Source organism: Glycine max, chromosome 3 (assembly GCF_000004515.6).
Source record: "Glycine max cultivar Williams 82 chromosome 3, Glycine_max_v4.0, whole genome shotgun sequence".
Classification (NCBI taxonomy): domain Eukaryota; kingdom Viridiplantae; phylum Streptophyta; class Magnoliopsida; order Fabales; family Fabaceae; genus Glycine; species Glycine max.
Genome location: NC_016090.4, coordinates 39,865,253 through 39,887,300, shown reverse-complemented (window position 1 = coordinate 39,887,300; position 22,048 = coordinate 39,865,253). Strand labels below are relative to the sequence as shown.

The 22,048-nt window shown below is 30.0% G+C and overlaps 1 protein-coding gene and 1 pseudogene across 1 annotated transcript; both read right to left on the bottom strand.

Annotated features, from left to right (window-relative positions):
* Positions 1-5,477: 5,477 nt before the first annotated feature.
* Positions 5,478-9,786, bottom strand: LOC102667506 (WAT1-related protein At2g37460-like; annotated as a pseudogene).
* On the bottom strand, positions 9,740-12,675 carry LOC100806461 (WAT1-related protein At2g37460). Its single transcript, XM_003521298.5, has 7 exons — positions 12,346-12,675; positions 12,201-12,263; positions 11,978-12,094; positions 11,300-11,540; positions 11,025-11,186; positions 10,233-10,384; positions 9,740-10,132 (listed from the first exon to the last, which is right to left on the bottom strand). The coding sequence occupies exons 1-7, from the start codon at positions 12,540-12,542 to the stop codon at positions 9,931-9,933; spliced, it is 1,134 nt and encodes a 377-aa protein (XP_003521346.1). The 5' UTR covers positions 12,543-12,675; the 3' UTR covers positions 9,740-9,930.
* Between the last annotated feature and the right edge of the window lie 9,373 nt (positions 12,676-22,048).

The window sequence follows — 22,048 nt, the reverse complement described above, 5'->3', positions numbered from 1 at the left end:
ACCAGATCCTATAACCTTTCACCCCATCACCATAACCCATGAACATACCCTTTCTTGATCTAGGTACCAGCTTTCCTTCATTGACATGATAATAGGCATTACAACTAAATACGCTTAGATTTGAGTAATTGTTGTTTTGCCATTCCAGATTTCAATAGGAGTTTTAAGTCATATAGCAGTAGAGGGTGTTCTATTGATAAAAAAAATAAGTTGTATTGATAGCTTCTCTCCAAAAACTTCTGTTAAGACCAACATTAGACAATAGGCATCTTGTTCTTTCCAGAAGTGTTTTGTTCATTCGTTTAGCAACTCCATGTTGCTAAGGAGTGTTCCTAACAGTAAATTGCCTAGCAATTCTTTCAGCCTTGCAAAATTTGTTAAATTCTGTTGAGCATAACTCTAGGCCATTATCAATTCTGAGTCTTTTAACTTTCCTTTCAGTTTGTTTTTCAATCAGTGTCTTCCATTCTTTGAAGTATTTGAAAGGTTGACTCTTTTGACTCATGATGTAGATCCATGTCATTCTTGAGTAATCATCAATTATGGAAAGGAAATACCTTCCACCACCTAGTGAAGGTACTCTTGCAGGCCCCCAACAGTCAGCATGAATGTAATCAAGAGTTCCTTTGGTGGTCTGAATTGTTTTAGGAAATTTAATCCTATGTTGCTTGCCGAAGACACAGTGTTCACAGAATTTAAGTTCATCCAGTTTCTGATTTCCCAACAACTATTGTTTTTGAAGTATCATCATACCTTTTTCACTCATATGACCAAGCCTCATGTGCCACAATTGAGTTAAGTCAGGTATGCTCTTATTGAATTTTGATGCAACAGCTAGTAGACCATCATCAATACATGTTGTACCTTGAAGTATATAAAGAGTACCCCTCTTTATACCCTTCATCACCATTGTAGAGCCTTTCTGAATTTTCATGACCCCATTTTCAGTGTTGCATTTGAATCCCTTTCCATCCATAATACCTATAGAGATTAGATTCTTCTTCAGCTCTGGAACATGTCTAACTTCAGTGAGTGTTTGGATAATTCCATCATGCATCTTGATTTTTACTGTGTCAATTCCAACTATCTTGCATGAGACATCATTTCCCATGAAGATATTTCCACCCGATTTCTCTTCATAGGTGTCCAACCAGGTTTTATTAGGACACATATGAAAGGAACAACCAAAGTCTAATATCCACTAATCTTCAGAATGTTGGTGGTGATCAGCAACTGAAAGAACAAGCTCATTTTCAGATGTGGAACCTTCCTTGGCAATAGCAGGAGATGATTTGCCCTTTTTCTTAGGACAATCTTTCTTCCAGTGACCTGACTCCTTACAGTAGTTATAGATGTCCTTTGGATTGACATGAGTCTTCTTTTTTCCTGTAAACACCTTTTTCTTGATGTTCTTGTTAGAGTTAGAGACCACAAGACCAAATCCATTTGATTCTTCAGAATTTCCAGGTACTTTAGATCGAACTTCCCTTGAGTATAAGTTGGATTTCACCTCCTCCATGGTGACACATTCCTTACCAACACTAAGAGAATTGACAAAGCTCTCATATGATGGTGGTAGAGAGGCTAACAGAATCATGACAACATCTTCATCCTCTATCTTAACATCTATATTTCTTAATTCCATCAAAATAGAGTTCAGTTCATCAAGATGATCCTTAAGAGATGTACCTTCTTTCATGTGTAAACCAAATAAACGTCTTTTCAAGAAGAGCATGTTGCATATTGACTTGGTCATATATAGGTTTTCCAACTTGAGCCATAAGCCACTTGCAGTTTCTTCATTAGTAACCTCATATAAAACTTCATCAGACAAAGAAAGCAAGATTAGTGAGTAAGCTTTTTCTTCTTGTTCTGCAAGTTCTTCAGTCTTTGAAATAGAGGCCTTTTCTTTTGATTCAGAAGCCACCGGTTTCTTCACAGATGCAGAAGCAACAGAAGCCTAAACACGTTGTTCCTTCAACAAAGCATGCATCTTGATGCGCCACAGATTGAACCTGTTCTTTCCATTGAATTTCTCAATCTTGATTGTGTTTGACATGATTTCTTGAGTGTTCTTGATCACAGTGAAGTAGCGAAAGATACCAGAAACAAGACTCGCACAACTTGATCTTCGTATTCATACGAGAATCTTGAATTCCCTTTATCGCAACTTGAACTCTTGATACCAGTTTGTTATGAAAGTGATGAAGAACAAACAAGAACAACAGAACAATATGTCATACACAGAATTTGCAGTAAAATGAAAGAGAGAAAGAAGTGAAAGAACACACAAAATTTACGTGGTTCACCTTTAATCAGGTTACATCCACGAGAGGAGGCGGAAAGATTTTATTTCTGATGCAATTCAAAAAGGAAGTGCTTCCCAATACAAAACAACCTTTCCTTATATAAGAAAAGGATAAAAAAAACAGAACAAAACAAAATAACATAATTAACTGCCATATGAATTTTAGTCACAACCCAACAAATTCCATATCAACAAGTCTCATCTACAACTAACGGTATGACAGATATAATTTTTTTATTTCAATGTGTAGATCTTATAACAAGGGAGATGACAACTTATCGATAGGTTAAAGCTACATAGAGATTTGCAGTACAATATGAATTGACAAAGGATTTAATAGGGCTTATAGTAATTGGACGACTATTTCCCTAGCTTACAACAAAGCATATGGCAATTCTATCTCAAGAGATCGTATAATTGGTGAAGGGGAAGATGGTATCATATCAGTGTGTCAAATCCACTACCACTAGGGGCAAAATAACATGCCATTGGTTGCTCATTCTACTGAAAGAAAAGAGAGTTACGATATCCTTTGGTGCCTTTGATGATGATGACACAACTCAGGAAAATTCATTTCCAGCTATGAACTATATGTGTCAAGAAGTGCCACGTAACTCATAAGCCCTGAATGAGAAACAGTTGGGGAAATCTAATTCTTCCAAGATAAGAATGCCTAAGGAGTGAGGAGGCTCCTTCAAACAAATTCCCTTAAAATATCAAAAGTTTGTTGTCCACTGGTATTCTGGATGGAGTTCCTGTAAAGTATAAGACTTTGTCGTGGTAGGTAAATTTTAGTGTCAATTAATCTATCACAGTGGCTTAACGTCAATTACTTGCCTTGTTGCTATGCTTGCTAAAAGGAACTAATTTGAGGTACCATAAAGGTTCTGGGTATTTATGCAATTATGCAGCTGCCTGTCATGAATTTTTTTGAAGGTATGCCTGTTAAAACCTGATCATAGATGTAGGAATCTTTTTGAGCTAAATTGCTATTTCTGATTGATGTTACATATCCCTAGCTTATTAATGCATGAGTTTGAATAGCATGCTGGTTGCAAGACAAAACACCCTAATGATAACATGTACTTTGAGAATAATAGCAACACTATATATGGGATAGTAGAGGGGATCAGACTGTAACTAGTTCACCTATGAACCAGAAATCCTTCCCCATTTGAAAAGGTTATGCAATTATTAGTATATATAGTTCAGTCTTAACGTGGTGACCGGCGGGTTGTGCACTAGTTTGTACTTTGTAGGCTTTGATCTCAGGGCATTTCAATAGCTCCCTTGCCTTGAAGGATGTCCTCGTTGTCAAACAAGCATTAGGGGAAGTCACCTGCAAATACTTCGACCCTAAGTAAACTTTGTGTTTAATGGGAGAGTAGAATGGCTCTGAGAAGTGACCCCTTGTTGATTGGAGTAAATTATTTGGAGACACCTTTGCTGACTGACTATCAACAACGACGCTGGTGTTTAAATATTTCCTCAATTGTGGACAACTCATCCTTGTTGAGAATACAAGGGAACTTAGGGAAAAAAAATGGAACATGTGTATTGCTTAATGTGTGCTCAATGGCTGTAAGTAGTCAATATATGCTTGCTGAGCCATTTACTGTTTTTGTTATGCTGAATTAGAAATGAAATTGTGTTATATTAGATGCACGTGCTACTTCGATGGTGTCATTTGAAGTTAATTGGTGAGTGAATTGGTTACAATAAATTTTCAACCTCTGAAATTTTTAGCTATTGTGAATTAATACTTGATACTATCGAACTCTGCATCAATATAATGTGTATTCAAAGTTGTACCGTCTTCTTTTGGTGGGAATTTCTTGCCTTTTATTAAAACTTGCCATTTGGCATGCCACGGTGTTATATTAAAAACCTCTACTACTACATCATAATTGTTCAAACAACCAGGAACCTATATAGTTGTTGTCATCAAATAGGCATTTGGGCGGTTGAAAGATCCCCTTATTGCTGAAATTTAGATTCAATTTGGTATGCTTCCTCAAACTTGTTCATGTCGTTCTATGTTTCCCGCGCCTAAGTTACTGAGAGTGATGACCTCATGATTAGAATGCTCCTCCTCTACTGTTTGCTTGGATGGCAAAGTATGCTCTTTAGTAATTGAATTTGATGACTAGTAGTCATTCCTTTTACCCCACAACACAAGATACAGCCCTAAAATAATTACAATAGCTCCAACCACCCTGTAAAATTTGTCAGATTTCTTTAGTTTAATTTCTTCAAGAAAAATTATTTAGTTGTTTGGGCATGTGTTTTGGGTTTGAAGTTGATTTTATAAATTACCTCCCAAGGTACATTATTTCAGCCAGAAAGAAGGAGCCCATGAGATAGCCAGATTGACCATGCAGAGATGGTTAAAAGTTGTTACAAAGACCGGGCCTCTATCTTTCATCACTGCTCCTTGGATGTAATAAGCTATTCCCGAGCAAACTATGCCCTACATGAGAATATTTTGTAAATTTATAGAAGAAAAAATAGCTAAAAAATAAATATTATACACGTTTCTTGTGACAGCAAAGGAAAAAAATAAACATACATCTACTTTTTCTTCCATCTCATATTTATTTCATTTTTTCTCTTTATCTTTTTTTGCATTTTTTTTATTATAGGCTAAATTATAATTTTGGTCCCCTAAATTATCAAATTCATGATTTTAATCCTCTTAAATTTTAATTGTAACATTTAATTCCTTAATCTTATAAATTGATAATTTTGATCCTCCTAATAAATTATTAACAAATAATTATGATTAAATTATTAAATTAATTATAAATTAATAAAAATTATTAATCATAATTTTCCACTGTGTTCCTCCTTGTTTCCGCACAAATCTTTCTTCCTTCATTGTCGTACGGAACTCCACTAGTAATAAAACCACATTATGATTAGTGGTCATTTATTAAAGTTTTAAATGATTAATAATTTTTATTTAATTTATAATTAATTTAATAGCTCTAATAATTATAATTATTAGTTAATAATATACTAGGAGATCAAAATTGTAAATTTATAAAACAAAGGAGTCAAATATATTACTATTAAAAGTTAAAGGGACCAAAATCATGAATTTAAAAAATTAGAAAGATGAAAATTATAATTAGTTTATCATAATATTTAATTGAACAGCGTGAGAATGTTACTTAAGAATCCAAGCCATGACAAAAGTAATGGCTTGGAGGACATTGTACATGGAAGCAGCAAAGGTTGGTGTGGTGTACTTCATTCCCAAAAAATATAAATTTTTGTCAATAACCGGCCTGCCATTAAAAAGAATAATGCCAAAGTTAAGTATTGCATCATTATATATTGCATGGTTAGGATAATTAAAGTGATCGATCAGGCATGCATGCAGGTAAATTACTCTATCTAGCAAGCTGAGAATCATTATCTTCATGAAGATTGAAAATGTCATCTTCGGCCTTACTTTCCTGTTAACAGAATGTAACATTACATCAATATAGAAGAGAGAAATATACTTCTCCAAGATCACTGCAAAAGGGGCCATAACAACAAAGGAAAACCATAACGGTACACGACAAGTACATAGTTACTCATTGCCTTGTTCAGTGCAACTTTGGATATAATATCCATACCAGCATATCCAAACTGTATGAACACTAAACCTAGGCTTCAGCCTGTTAAAAGAGTTTTTGTTTATTACAAGATTTCAGATGAAGTGCTTGTTTACTTTTAAAAATTGAATTAGAATCCATTGTAGTTAATGTTGTAGCAGTGATGTAAATGAGACTTAAATGTTATAGTTAATGTTGTAGCAGTGATGTAAATGAGACTCACATAGTCACACTTAGGTTTTTCTTTTCTTTCTAAATTCACACTTTTAGGGTTCATTTACTTTAAAAAAATCTGTTTTTTTTAAGAAATAAAATCTGTAATTATCTTTTATTTTTATTTTTAATTATAAAAGTATCACTTTATTTTTAATATGTTTCTTGTTTTATAATATTTATACATAAAATAAGGAATATATTAAAAAATAGAAGACACGCTTAAAATAACGTGATAATTAATTAAAAGTGACAATAAGAAATAACTTTTTTTCTTCCAAATAAACGAGCCATTAGTGTTTGATTATGTGTTCATTGTTGAATAAGATTGTCTAAAAAAGTATCTATCGAAAATAAAAATAAGACTTCAAATATAAGTTTTGGCATACTAACTAAAATTTAAGTTAAAATAATTCTAAATTTTTCACCAACTTATTTTTAGTCATTAAATAAACAAAATTATTGAATATAAGGATATGTATATTCTAAGAAAATATTATACTTTTTCTTTTAGACTACATTTATTAAACTGAAATATTAATTAGTGTGTAGAAAATTTATAAAATAAAGGATACTTATTTTTTATAAGCAATAAAGGATAACTAATTAACTTTATTATGTATATATCTTAAAAAAATCTAATGTAATCTTATCACATTAAAATTTAATATAAATGTAGAAACTTTTTAACTTCTCAAAGTATTCTCCCAACCATATTGTTGAATCCAAGGTAGAACTCTAAAATTTGACCAAACTCTTGATATTTTGTTTGAGGTTTCGACTAATTTGATGCATATGGATTGGATGACACTACTACACTTTGACATGACTAAGATATTGTGGATAAGGGAATGTTATACCTTCAAATTTCAAATGGTACTATGAGGGTATGGCACGGTAGTTTCTTAATTTTTTTTAGGCAATCTGTTCAATAATGATCTTTTTAGACATATAAAGATTAGTTAGATTCTTTAGTGCGAGACCCAAGGTGTGTCAAACTGAATATATTACCTTATAATTTCATGTCCATGTTCATAATAACGTTGTAGGAAATTTATCCCTAAGCAGTGTTTACAATCAACACTTAGCCAATTAAGCTTGTTACAATTTCAACCAAAAATAGTTAGATAAAGTTGTTATTACTACTTTACCCAACTATTTATAAGCACGTACTGACATTGTTGGAGTTTTTGTTTAGAGGATAGAGAAGAAATTTAATTAAAATAACAAGAATAAGCATGAGAGAGAGAAAAAAATAAGTTATGCATTATAAAATTAAATTTTACTTCAAGTAAAGTTTGAAAAAAAAAATTACAATAAACTATAATGAAGTAAATCTCATAACTAAATCCTTTTACTTTTTACTATAATATATTTTTAGTGTCACCTTAACATGTGTTGAATTATCATATCATTAATCATGCTACCATGTCAATGTGACATTATTATTAATGTTGTATTAACAATTTTTTATTAAAAAAATATTGACATACACTTAGGATGGATTAAAATTGTTAAGTTTTGAAAAAATAAGCACTAAATATATAATAAATTTTAGGTTTAAATTTTTTTTAGTCTTTATAATTTATACCGTCTTTTTACTTTTTGTTCTTCTAAAACTATTTTTTTATTTTAGTCATTATAAATTATGTTTGTTTTATTTTTAATTAAAAATAAAACAAACATAATTTATAATGACTAAAAATAAAAAAATAATTTTAGAAGAACAAAAAATAAAAAAAATACTAAATTTTAAGAATTAAAAATATATTTAAACTTAAATTTTATTGAGAAATCAAAATTGGACAATCATATGAGCAAAAGGGAATTTAAGCTTATATTTAATTAAATAAATTGTTTTTTATTGTGACTAAGTTTCTTAAAGAATTTATTTTTTTTTATGAAACTATCTTAACAATATGTGTATACTTTTCTAGATATTTCAGTATGCACAGAGACGGAGCTAAACGACGTTTTCTACTTTTCTTTTACTGATCTCTGCTTACTCGATTCCAAGTTTTGATTTGTTGCTTTAATGCCTAAGGATTAATCCAATGTTGGTCGGTTGATAGGAACAAATATTGCACACATGAGATGTAGTCATTCTGCTTCATTGTGGCCAACAAATAGTCAAATAATTAGAATGTAATGATAGTGTTTTACCCTGTGATTTAATCATACATTATGCATACTATGATTATTGACTATTGTAATACAAGTTAAATTAAAAGTTATATTTAAGAGTTAAGATACTGATACATTATGTATAATATTGTAAATGACACAAAATTGCTTGTGTGGGATGTTAAAACAGGTGGGATCGAATTTTGTGGAGAGGGGAAGGCCTGGATCAAATATGGTAAGTTCGAGGAGAGTCCAAATTCTCAGACCACAAGCCTGTGCATTCAATATTCTCTGTTCAAGTGGACATGAAAAGCAAGAATACAGCTCCCTCTACTGCCACAATGCCTAGGTGTTGTCCCTTAAAACCTTTGAGAAAATCTTCGTTTGTCATCGACTTGTTGCGCTGCTAAAGTCCATGCAGAAGAGCAATAATCTGTACTTCGAGAATAATAGGAGCGCTATATATGGATAGTACTCCATAAAACATGTTATTTGAAGTGAATAGTGACATGAACTATAACTGATTCACCTTTGGATCAGAAATCCTTCCACATTTGGAAAGGTTATGCAATTATTGATATATATAGTTCATTCTGAACATGGCGGGTTGTGTACTAGCTTGTGGGCTTTGGTCTCAGGGAATTTCAATAGCTTGACTATGAAGAATGTCCTTGTTGTCGAACAACGGAACAAGAAGGGGAAGTCACCGGCAAACGCTTCGACCCTAAGTAAACTTTGTGTTTAATGGGAGAATAGAATAATTCAGAGAAGAGAGCGTATCTTAAAGGGGAAGACCCCTTGGTGCAGGTACAGGTCTTGAGCGAGTTCACATGCACATGCACGCACACACACATATATTTTGAACTTTCACATTTTCATTGTGTTGATGCAAAATCCTTTGTATTGTTAAAAGTGCCTTCCTTCTCTCATTGGAAGACACTTGTTTGTTGATTGGAGTAAATCATTTGGAGATACCTTTGCTGACTGACGATCAACAATAACGCTGGTGTTTAATGGACAACGTTTGAGAATAAAAGGGAACTCGGGAAACAAAATGGAACATTTGTATTGCTTATTGGGTGGGCAATGGCTGTAAGTAGTTAATAAATTTCATGGAGCCTAGCTGATTTTGATATCATGGTCTTTATTCCGGTGCATGAACTCATTGAAAGATGAAGGATATTGGTCTATCTTCTATCTGCATTGTCTTTTGAGGGCATGCTTTCGTCATTAGGTAGAAAATGTTTTTCATCCAACCCTGTTTCGTAGTATTATATATGCCTGCTGAGCCATTTACTGTTTTAGTTATGCTGAATTGAAAATGAAATTGTGTTATTACACTTGCTAATTCGATGTAGTCATTTGAAGTTAATTGGTGAGTGAGTTGGTCAGAATAAATCTCCCACCTCTGATATTTCTAGCTATTGTGAATTAATAACTTGATATCGAGCTCTGCATCAATATAATGTGAAATCAAAGTTGCACCTTCTTTTGTTGCGAATTTCTTGCCTTATATTAAAACTTACCATTCGACATACCACAGTGCTACATTAAAAACCTCTACTACTACATCATAATTGTTCAAACAACGATGAACCTATAAAGTTGTTTTCAAATGGGCTTCTGGACGGTTGAAAGATCCCAGATTGCTGAAATTTAGATTGAATTTGGTATGTTTCCTCATACTTGTTCATCTCGAACTATGTTTCCCGCGCCTAAGTTACTGAGAGTGATGACATCATGATTAGAATGCTCCTCCTCTACTGTTTGCTTGGATGGCAATGTATGCTTTTTAGTAATTGAATTTGATGACTCGTAGTCATTGCTTTTACCCCACACCACAAGATACAGTCCTAAAATAATTACAATAGCTCCAACCACCCTGTAAAATTTGTCAGATTTCTTTAGTTTAATTTCTTCAAGAAAAACTATTTAATTGTTTAGGCATGTGTTTTGGGTTTGAAGTTGATTTTATAAATTACCTCCCAAGGTACATTATTTCAGCCAGAAAGAAGGAGCCCATGATAGCCACAATGACCATGCAGAGAGGGTTAAAAGTTGTTACAAAGACCGGGCCTCTATCTTTCATCACTGCTCCTTGGATGTAATAAGCCATTCCCGAGCAAACTATGCCCTGCATGAGAATATTTTGTAAATTTATAGAAGAAAAAATAGTTAAAAAAATAAATATCATACACGTTTCTTGTGACAGCAAAGGAAAAAATTAAACATACATATACTTTTTCTTCCATCTCATATTTATTTTACTTTTTCTCTTTATCTTTCTCTTCATTTTTTTAGTATAGGCTAAATTATAATTTTGTTCCTCTTAGTTTTTCCAATTTCTTATCTTATTTCTCTTAAATTTTAATTATAACATTTAGTTCCCTTAATCTTATAATTTGATAGTTTTAATCTTCTTGATAGATTTTTAACAAATAATTATGATTGAGTTATTAAGTTAATTATAAATTAATTAAAATCATTAATTATTAAAAATTAAATAAAAATTATTGATCCTAATTTTCTATAATGTAATCTTTCTCTTGTTGTTCGCAAACACTTCTTCTACTTTCATTATATACACCAGCACTAACGACACAGAGGTTAATAGAATTGTTTTGTATTTTGTTTGTATATTAAAATATTGGCTCTCTGTGTCTAGCGATTTTCTTGGATTCTTTTCTTAAACTCAACGTTAGATGTGCATTTATTCTCTTATGTTTGGTCCAGAGGTGGTAGTTGTGTTTACTATATAGAAGTAAAGAACCTACACTGTAAACAGCAGCAAGCAGTTTTGTATCCCATTGAAGAGACCAAGCAGAAAGATTCTTCCTTTCCATAACCAGTGCCACTACGCCACCTTCAACTGTTCCCAATAGGCATATCCATGCTGTAAGAGAGAGCTCAGCAGGGTAGGCTTCAATGGTAATAGCCTAGAGAATAAAGAGATCAAACTGTATATTAGTGACCCCATAAAATCAAAAGAAAAAAAATCTTTGGGATCTATTAATATCAATAGCTATAGATGATGATAGTGAAAACTCACTTGGAGAATCATGAAACAAGCGCAACTAAAGCAGCCAATTGTGATCATCACTGATCCCTTTATTGCATGTTGAAGATTCACCCCACCATTTTGCTGGTTGTGGGTACTACTTGCGTGTGTTCCAAAAAGATCAAGTATTGGGCCCTTTATCAGGGTCATGACCATGGCACCTACAACAGTGGCTAAAGTCCCTACCACCTTTGCTTGACTGCGTATACTTTTTAGTTTTACCTTCTCAAGCCTGGAATTGCCACTCAATATTTCAGATATGTAGATTTCTTAAACATGTCATAAAGAGTTTGCTGTTTGCCACTGCGTGTAACAGGTTTTTTAGTTTGACAGAATGCATCCAGTTACAGACACAACCTTATTTGTGTATTTCTATATTAATAGGTCTGTTTTAAATACTTTTCTAGTAACTAAACGACTAAATGTATTGAAAACAAAAAGAGAATCAAGCAACTACACAAATAGTGATAATCTTTTATTAGTTTTGTGCACATTAAGTGGTGTACACGTATTACTCATTTTAACTCATACTTTTCTTTTTTTCTCTTTCTATTTTATGATCATATAAAAAAAATACAACTTTATTGTACGAATATAATTTATGATGATGTCTTTTTAGCTATAAATAAATCTGGAATATTTTTCTATTGAGCGGCATGAGAATGTTACCTAAGAATCCAAGCCATGACAAAGGTAATGGCAGGGAGGACATTGTACATGGAAACAGCAAAGGTTGCTGTGGTGTACTTCATGCCCAAAAAATACAAATTTTGGTCAATAACAGGCCTGCCATAAAAAAGAATAATACCAAAGTTAAGTACTGCATCATTATATATATTGCATGGTTAGGATAATTAAAGTGATCGATCAGGCATGCATGCAGGTAAATTACTCTAGCAAGCTGAGAATCATTATCTTCATGAAGATTGAAAATGTCATCTTCGGCCTTACTTTCCTGTTAAAAGAATGCGGCATTACATCAATATCATGTTCACACAATCAAACACACACACATATATGGAAGAGAGAAAAAATACTTCTCCAAGATCAGTGCAAAAGGGGCCATGACAACAAAGGCAAAAACATGACGGTACACGACAAATACATAGTTACTCATTCCCTTGTTCAGTGCAGCTTTGGATAGAATATCCATACCAGCATATCCAAACTGTAAGAACACTACACCTATGAATGGCTTCAGTCTGTTAAAGAGTTTTTGTTTATCACCAGCCATCTTGTTTCAGCTCGGAACTAACCTATTTCTTGAGGCACAAGAATAAGATAGCACACTGGTGCACCACAGAAAGCTCGTGTTTATATAGGGGCCGGAGGGTTGTGGTGTATAATTAATGCAATTAGTACTTAGAGACTTAGTAGTATATATACTATACATTATATTTATACCCACAAATAGCAGCTCTTCTATTTCACGTAACCAAGTTGGGGGAGAGAATCACAATAATCAATGTACGTACTTCATCCTCAAATTCTTTAAAATGTCGGTGTCTACTTTCTAATTATTACTATCTTTTGCATAGTTGGAATGTTACTCATCATGGAGTACCTTTTTATAATATTTCACTAGTTTCTTCTTTATTCATTTGTTTCTTCCTGATTTTTTTATTTTACTTGATTTTTACTTATTTTTTAAGATTTTTCTGCAGACAAATTTTCTCTGTACTTTGTCATAAGATGAGAAAAAGTAATGCCCCAATAGATTATTACAGATGAAGTGCTTGTTTACTTTTAAAGAATGAATTAGAATCCATGATGGACCTGATCTTATTGATTATGTGACAGCACCAATTGGACGTAAATTTCCGATATTGGAATGACAAATATCCTTTTTATTTGTATATTTCTGATTTTCTGCAAATTTCAGAAGATGTACTTTGGTTCCTCTTAGCCTCTTAGGAGTTAATGGAAGAGGATGAAATAATCTATATAAAGTTCTGGATAAAAAGGGTTGTGAATTATTCAAGTGCATTATTGAATATAGTCCAATGAGTCAATATAGTCGAGAGCGACGTATGAAGGATGATTAGCACAAGCATAACAGCCATATCCTTGGTTATTAGTTTTGCTTTCCATTTTAATGCGTTAAAGGTTTTGTGACTTTGGTCTTAGGTCAAGACTCGAAATTATGGTAAGCACTCAGGTCCACTTTGTAGCTGGTAGCTTTAAGCCTTTTTAAGGCGGTTGTATCTTTGTGCTTTTCATATGTGCAGGCACTAGCATGACTATTTTGATACTCCACCTCCTTTTTGGTCTCAGGTACCCACTCACAGTTTATTTTATATGTACACAAGTGGGTCTGTGCCCCCACTCACTGTGTTAAAAAATATTACTGCTTGTCTAAATAGACTTCAAATGCAACATTAGAATTAATGGTTTAATTTCACTGTACAAACATAACAGGAAATACATAATCGTTTAATTACTCATTTATTGTAGTCGCATAAACTTTTACTTTTAGTCTTAAAAATGGCAGAGAATTATTGCATTATTTTAATCTCACTACATCAAATGTTTGGATGTGTGTGCCATATAACTCTGTTAGCTCTGGGTTCTTTAATATATACTACCACAAAATCAAAACTAACGGTGTAAAATCACCATTTTTTCCTGACAATTGTTAAATATCTAGATAATTGAAAATGAAAAGGCTTCTGCCATGTATCACCGCCAGTGGCGATCTTTTTGCTGGCAATGCGTGACAAAGGCATTATAACAAAACAACACAAAAATCCGTCCAAATTAAATCTATTCGGAAACGCAAATTTTATATCCGCAAACGGTTACTCAAATATATACCATGTAATCTAGAAAATGAATTAAATGGAAAATTTCATGCTTTCAAGCGTTTCATGTAGCAAGAATATTAAAACAACGCAACAAGTTCTTGCCAGTACAAGGAGTGTAAACACAAGTCGCGTCTAAATTCTACAATCTCAAGATTCTTCGATTTAGGATGAACGACAATTAGTTGATGTAAGAAGATTTAAAAGAAATAGAACATGCAAAATAAAATAAAAAAACAAGTGTTGATAATGAGGAAAAATAAATGAAGGAAATAGAGAGGAGATAGGAGAAGGAGGAAGAAAGGAAAGGTGTTGATAAAGACTAAAACATAAAAAATAAAAAAATAAAAATCCTTGTATGAGGACTATAACATATGATTTTTAAGTGTAAGACTAAAATGTAAAAGATTAAGTATAGGAACTAAAACTTAAAAAAGTGTAAGTATAAAGACTAAAACCTAAAGCACAATACATGTTAATGGTACGTCATTCATGATTAATAACATTATTTTTCTTAATGACAGAACTGAAACGAAACTAAAAGTACTTACATGTAGAACAGAGTGGATGATTTTTAAGTGGAGATTAAAAGATAAAATTTGTAAAATTATAAATATCAGATGACGAATTAAATCGTACAAATAAATATTCAAAACTCCAAAATGTTGTACATACAAGATTACAAGGTATTCCGCTCCTGGATCAACCTAAGCTCAACTAAGGCCCAATTATCCAAAGTTGAGAAGGAAGCGTAACGACATCAATAATAACTTTTACTATAACTCACAGCTCCTATTAACTTTCCAGAATATAAAGATTTCATTTCTAAGAAGAAAATAATTATTCTATCAATTCACATTATCGAGAAGATGCTTGTAAAAACATACAGGATCATAATTCAAAAAAACCCCAACTCTTAAATTCATATTAACTTAAGAAAGATGAAAAGTAGAGAAAATTGACGGGTTAGATTCTTCTTACTAATATATTAAATAAACTAACAATTAATATTTGATTAAAAAAAATTAACTTAATTGTTAGAATCCTTATGGGTGGTCCTTCCCTCTTGTTGACTAGGAATCAGGGTATGACATATCACACCTACCCTCATCTTGTAGACTTGAAGGGTAGCTTGGAAGTTTGTTAGAGATACATAAAGACTCCTGGATCAAGTTGGACCAGGAGGGATAAAACAAGGGCATGAAATAGGAGCTATTTGTTTCATGGAGAATAGTTTATGACATTTAGTTTGATAAAAAAGGTTGAAAATTAATGAGGTTGAATGCAATGATGTCTTTATGTACTACTAAAATGATTAGTGGAAGAGGATACATAATTTTCTAAATTAGAAGCAGAGGATGGATTGGGTTTTGGAACTGAAAGCTAACGAAAGAAAAGAGATCTCTAATACCATAAAGATATTTAAAATAAAATTATTTTCTTGAACTCTTGAGTTGTATACATATGTAATTATATTTACGCGCACCATTTAAAACATGACAATAAATCAAAGAGTTTCAAAACTATTCTCTTCATCATAAAACAATTATAGTTTTAGACTTAAAAAATCAAATTAACTTATATTTTTTATTTTTAATGAGATATTTAAGCATATAATTTAATCTTGTCATCTAATAAATATTATTATCTTGAAAGACTTAATAAATACATTTATTAAAATTTAAAAAAAATAATATTTTAGTGAATTTATCTCCTAATAAATACCATAGTAATAATTCTCTTATAATTTGTGTATAAAAATATGTTACGAAGAAGAGGGTAGATTAAACACGTAAGAAAAAGGATAAGATTCGAGATGGGGTCAGTCCTCCAAGGTAACCAATCTCAAAGGTGATATTTTTTTTTATGACTACATTAATTGGTGATCTGATTCTCATGTGCCGGTCAAATGGAAATTGGAATCTTACTCAATGCGGGTCCCGTTTCACATTTGTTTCCTGCATGGCAAAAAAGAGAAATAATCAAATAATAACAGAATATATAAACTCCTGTTTTGCATTGGCTAATTTAATCTTGAATTCAATTTTTTAAAATCCTCACTTTATTCTTTAACTTTATAAAATGTCATTCACCTTATTTGTTTTTAGTACGAAGGGACAATAATATAAAACGAATAATTGATTTTTTATAATATCAGTGACTAAGTAAAAAATTTGTAAAGTCAGATATTAAAATGATAAATGCTGACAAATTTTAATTTTAAAATAGGGATTCACTCTAATAATTGGAGAAGGAACGAGGATTCAAATTAAAAAATATAAATAAATCTTATACCTATAACTACTGCTTTAGAAGACATATATACCTTTGGTCCTTTTTAATTGGAATTTTGAGTCTATGGTGTCTTTTCTAATGATTTTAAAGAACAAAACATAAATGATTGAAAAAGCATTAGGATTAATACAAGAGCAATAAAAAAACAGCATTAGTTAGCTTCAAAACTTACGTGTTTTCAATTCAAATAAAGAAGAAAGGACAAAGAAAAGGAAAAAGTATGTTTGGTCTTGATTTGTGTATTAAATGAATGTGATGAAACGTGCTCGCGACTGAAAGCATGAACTCATTTTGATGAATTTGGATTCACAATCTAGCTATTTAACCGGCCTTCTGTCTCACTCTATCTGGCATCAGTTACCTTAACTGCTACTACCCTTATCCTAAACTGATACAATTTCTTCCTTTAGGTTTTAGAGCTAGTTTCCATCTCCAATTTTGGAAAATTGCAACTCAAAATCAAACTTAAGGTGATTAACACTTTTCCAAATTCTGGAAATTTCTCTCTTTAAATTATAAGATTCTTTTCATTAATTCACGTCTTTTATTCTCTCTATTCATTTATTTATTTCTCATTAATATTTGGAAAAAAAATAACTAAGTAAGAATATACACGAAAAAAAATAATTAATGCATCTAAAAATTAGAAAATAGTCTTATAATAAGAGATGAATAAATTTTGGCTAAATTATAATTTTGGTTATCCTAATATCTTAAACTCATGTTTTTGATCTCCTGGATTTTAATTGTAATATTTGGTCCCCTAGTTTTATAAATTGGTGATTTTGATTCTCTTGATAGATTATTAATAAATAATTCTAATTAATTGAATTATTTATCAAAATCATTAATTATTAAAAATTGAATAAAAAATAATTAATCTTAATTTTCAATAACACTGTGACAAATGTCTCTTTTATTTCTACTGTGACACGCAACTCTATAAATCGTAACAACACATTAAGGTTAATAATATTTTATTAAAGTTTTTTAATGATTGATATTTTTTATTTAATTTATAATTAATTTAATATCTTTAATTATCACAAATATTAGTTAATAAGTTATCAAAGGAATTAAAATTACAAATTTATAAACTAGGAGGACTAGATATTATATTAAAATATAGGAGGAAAAAAATCATGAATTTAAAAAATTAAAGAGATCAAAATTATAATTTAACCATAAATTTTTGAAAATAATCTTATAATTAAAGACTAATATTTTATCTTATTTAGATCAGACTACATTAAAGAGACTAGCAAATATATATTTATGTGATCCACATGTTAAAAGAATATACTCAGTATATCCAACGGAGTAATGCTGTAGTTAATGTTGTAGCAGTAGTGTAAATGAGACTTAAATGATACTATAGTCAATGTTGTGGTGTAAAGGAGACTGTAACGTTGTAGTTAATGTAGCTATGTAAATGTGACTTTAATGTTGTATTTAAGGTTTGAAGAGAGGTCCTCACATAGTCATATTTTTAAGTTTTATCAAAATAATTTAATTCAATTGATTGAATTATTATTAATTATCTAATGAGCATTGTTTTTTATTGAACACTTTTAGGGTCCATTTACTTAAAATAAATCTGTTTTTTTATAAATAAAATCTGTTATTATCTTTTATTCTCTTTTTTAATTATAAAATTATCACTTTATTTTTAGATGTTTCTTGTTTTATACTAATATTTATACATAAAATAGTGAAAATATCTTTTTGTTACAAATATTAAAAAAATAGAAGACACACAAAAAATAAGGTGATAATTTTATAATTAAAAGTAAAAATAGGAAATTAAAAAAATCAAAATAAATGAGCCATTAGTGTTTGATTATGTGTTGAATAAGATAGTCTAAAAAAGTACCTATTGAAAATGAAAATGAGACTTCAAATATAAGTTTTGGCATACTAACCAAAATTTAAGTTAAAATAATTCTAAAATTTTCTTCAACTTCTTTTTAATCATTAAATAAACAAAAATATTAAATATAAGGAGATGTAATTGTAAGAAAATATTATATTTTTCTTTTAGAATACATTTAGTAAACTAAATATTAATTATTTTGTAGAAAATTAATAAAATGAAAGTATAAGTATTTTTTTAAAGCAATAAAGGATAACTAAATAACTTTCTTATGTATATATCCTAAAAAAAATCTAATGTAATCTTATTACATTAAAATTCAATGTAAATAGATTCATTTTCTTTAACATTTTTTTTTCTTCTCAAAGTATTCTCCCAACAATATTGTTGAGTCCAAGGTAGAATTCTAAAATTTGACCAAACTCTTGAAATTTTGATTGAGGTGTCTTGGACTAATTAAGGCATGATGTATATGGATGGCAGTACAACAATTTGACATGACTAAGCTATTTGTGGATAAGGGAATGTTACCTTCAAAAGGTACTTTCCATAATTTTTTGAGACAAACAACCTTGGCAAATGCTAATGTTGGTGTATTGGTTTAGGAATTAAAAAGAGAAAGATTTTTATTGGTATGTGTAAAATTATATTATTTGTTTTTTTTATGCCTCTCCATAATAAATATTTTTTCCTTTTAATTTCTTAATCAATGTCAAAAAACACTAATTAACAAAATCCAATAATTCATGCTTAGTTATATAATGATTTTACCAAAGTAATAACATGTAAAAATTATTGGCAAATGTTAACTAGTGTTTATAGGATATTAGTTAAGAAACATAAAGTAAAAGTATAGAAAATTACTTTGTTCATGATCTTTTTTTTTGTATTCTCTTATAATTTTTATACTAAATATTTTCTTGCTTTCATTTCTTAACTAGTACCTTAAGGACAGTTAATAAAACATGTAAATATCTATCTACCGCCTAATGTTGAGTGTATTTATAAGGATTTGAGTTGAATTTTTTAGCATGATACCCAATGTCTCTCAAAGATAATATATTATTCCATCTATTCCAAAACAATAGTTGTTTTAGATTGTTTTACACATATTAAGAAAAAATAATAAATAAATGAAAAAAAGTAATAATTTTATAAAATTAACATTGTATCATCATTAATTTATTTATAGATTTTGTTATTTATCAATAATATTATAAAGGTTAAAATATAATTTTCTTCCTCCTATTTTTCTAAATCTACAATTTTAATCATCCTATTTTTTATTTGATACATTTCATCATCTACTTTTTGAAAAATTAAGATTTTAGTCCCTTTTTCAATTTCAGAATTGACTATGTATTATTTTAATTCTTTTCTAATAAACTAAGTTTGCTGACAATTAAATAATTAAAAAAATATATTTGTCATATGAATACTAAATAGACACGTGTAAGTTAATGTTTATAGACCACAAAGATCAATGTTTGAAATTAACTATACTAATCAAAATTGCATATTGTTTTAAAAGTAAGAGACAAAATGTCTCAATTAAAAATTGGAGGACTAAAATTCTAAACTTTTTAAAAGCAAAAGATGGAACGTCTCAATTAAAAAATAAGGAGATTAAAATCACATATTTGAAAAAATATGAAGACAAAAAATATATTTTAACCTATTATAAAAGATATAATTAATTAACGTTATATTAAAAAAAAATGATAATAATTTTGGATCAAATTTTTTCCCTTTACCCGAAAATTATAATAAGACAGAAAAAATACTTATACTTTTATGTTCATGTTCATAATAACATCGTAAGAAATTCATGCCTAAGTATTGTTACATTCAACACTTAGCAAATTAAACTTGTCTACAATTTCAACCAAAATGGTTAGGTAACGTCGTAAACACTAACATTGTAGGAGTGTTTTTTTTATGAGAATAGAGAAGGTATTTAATTAAAATAATAAGAATAACCATGAGAGAAAAATAAAATTTATGCATTATAAAATCAAATTTTTCTTCAATTAAGTTTGAAAAAAAATACTACAATCTATATTTAAGTAACTTATTCAGTATAAATTAAATTCATTTATTATTTTAATAATTAAAATGTGTTGACGAGGTTGTACATTAATTTTTCTATCTATATTTATGTATAATACACTGTCAATATCATAATTAAGATATATGTTGAACTATCATGTCATTTATCATGTAAATATACCAATATCACATTATCTCTAATGTGTTATATAATCAATTTATGTTAAAATTTGATAACACATTAATAATGGATTAAAATTGATAAATTTTAAGAAGTCCGGGATCAAATGTATAATAAATTTTATAGAGAGATCAAAATTGTGTAATCATAAAATTATATAAACGAAAAGAAAATTTAAGCTGATATTTTAAACAAATAAATTATTTTTTTTTGTGACTAAGTTTCTTAATGAATTTATTATTTTTTATGAAACTATCTTAACAATATGTATAGATATACTTTTCTAGATATTTCAATATACACAGAGACGGAGCTAAACGATGTTTTCCACTTTTCTTGTTTTCATCTCTGCTTTCTCGATTCCAAGTTATGATTTGTTGCTTTGATGCCTAAGGATTAATCCAATGTTGGTCGGTTGATAGGAACAAACATTGCACACATGAGATGTAGTCATTCCGCTTCATTGTGGCCAACAAATAGTCAAATAATATCAGATTCGAAGTACTGATTTTTGGATTTGTCTGTTCATTGGAATTAATCAGTGCGAATGATTTCTTTCCATGCAAGTTTCTGGGTCCACTTCGGTATTATGTTAGTAATGTACGTCTTTCATTATAAAATATTCTACTTTAAGGCATTAATTAAGCCAATGTTTGATTAAACTTTTTCTTAAAAGAAATTAAATTCTATTTACACCGGATAGACCATGGCAATCTTACTTAATTGCCTCAAGATTTATCGTGGGGCTCTTGCTATTTACTCCTACCGTTTGTTAAGTAATTTCCAAAACTATATGTTTTTGGTTAAAATATAATCTGCAAATCACTTTCCGAATCAACACATCTCAATTCCACAAATTAATTTTCAAATCCATGTTTTTGGTAAAAATATAGTTCCAAAAATTAATTTAAAAAATGACATCCCAAATCCAGAAGATAATTTTCATATCTATGTGTTTTTGGTTAAAATATAGTTCTGGAAATTACTTTCCAGAATATCTCAATTCTAAAAGAGAGGGATTATTTATAGGAGAAAAAAGTGGTTTCAATGAAAAAGAAAAGGTGTAAATCAGTGTTTAAAAGAATAATAAACTTGGGGTGTATAAATAAGGTTAAAAAATATATAAAAGAAAGGTAAGGGTGCAATTAGCAAACTGGGAGTCGAAATAGCAAGAGCCTCTCTTGTAACGTAATATCCAGCCTTAAAAAAACTGGCATAAAAGATGTAACACTAAAAAAAAAAAAGAAAAAGACTTACAACTTACGGACTCAAAAGGTTATGAATCCATAAAAAGTGTACGATAATACAATTTACACGAATAGCGGAGTGAATCCCTCCTATCCTAGTTTGTCTTTGCATTTTGACCTATACTTTTACAAAACATTGCTATGTGACCACATGCTTTGCCGGGGCCCTGCCAAGGAAGTGGCAAACACGTAAGTGTATTATTATCTTCATAATTAAAAAGGTATTACAACTACAATAACCATACTCGTTAAAAAAATATAATATTTTTATTAAAAAAATCATAATTCAAAGAA

Coding starts and splice junctions, on each gene's coding strand:
- LOC100806461 (XM_003521298.5), bottom strand. CDS start 12,542: ATGGCTGGTGATAAACAAAAACTCTTTAACAGACTGAAGCCATTCATA. Junction 12,264..12,345: donor TTTGCACTGATCTTGGAGAA/GTATTTTTTCTC, acceptor TTCTTTTAACAG/GAAAGTAAGGCCGAAGATGA. Junction 12,095..12,200: donor ATGATTCTCAGCTTGCTAGA/GTAATTTACCTG, acceptor TTTTTATGGCAG/GCCTGTTATTGACCAAAATT.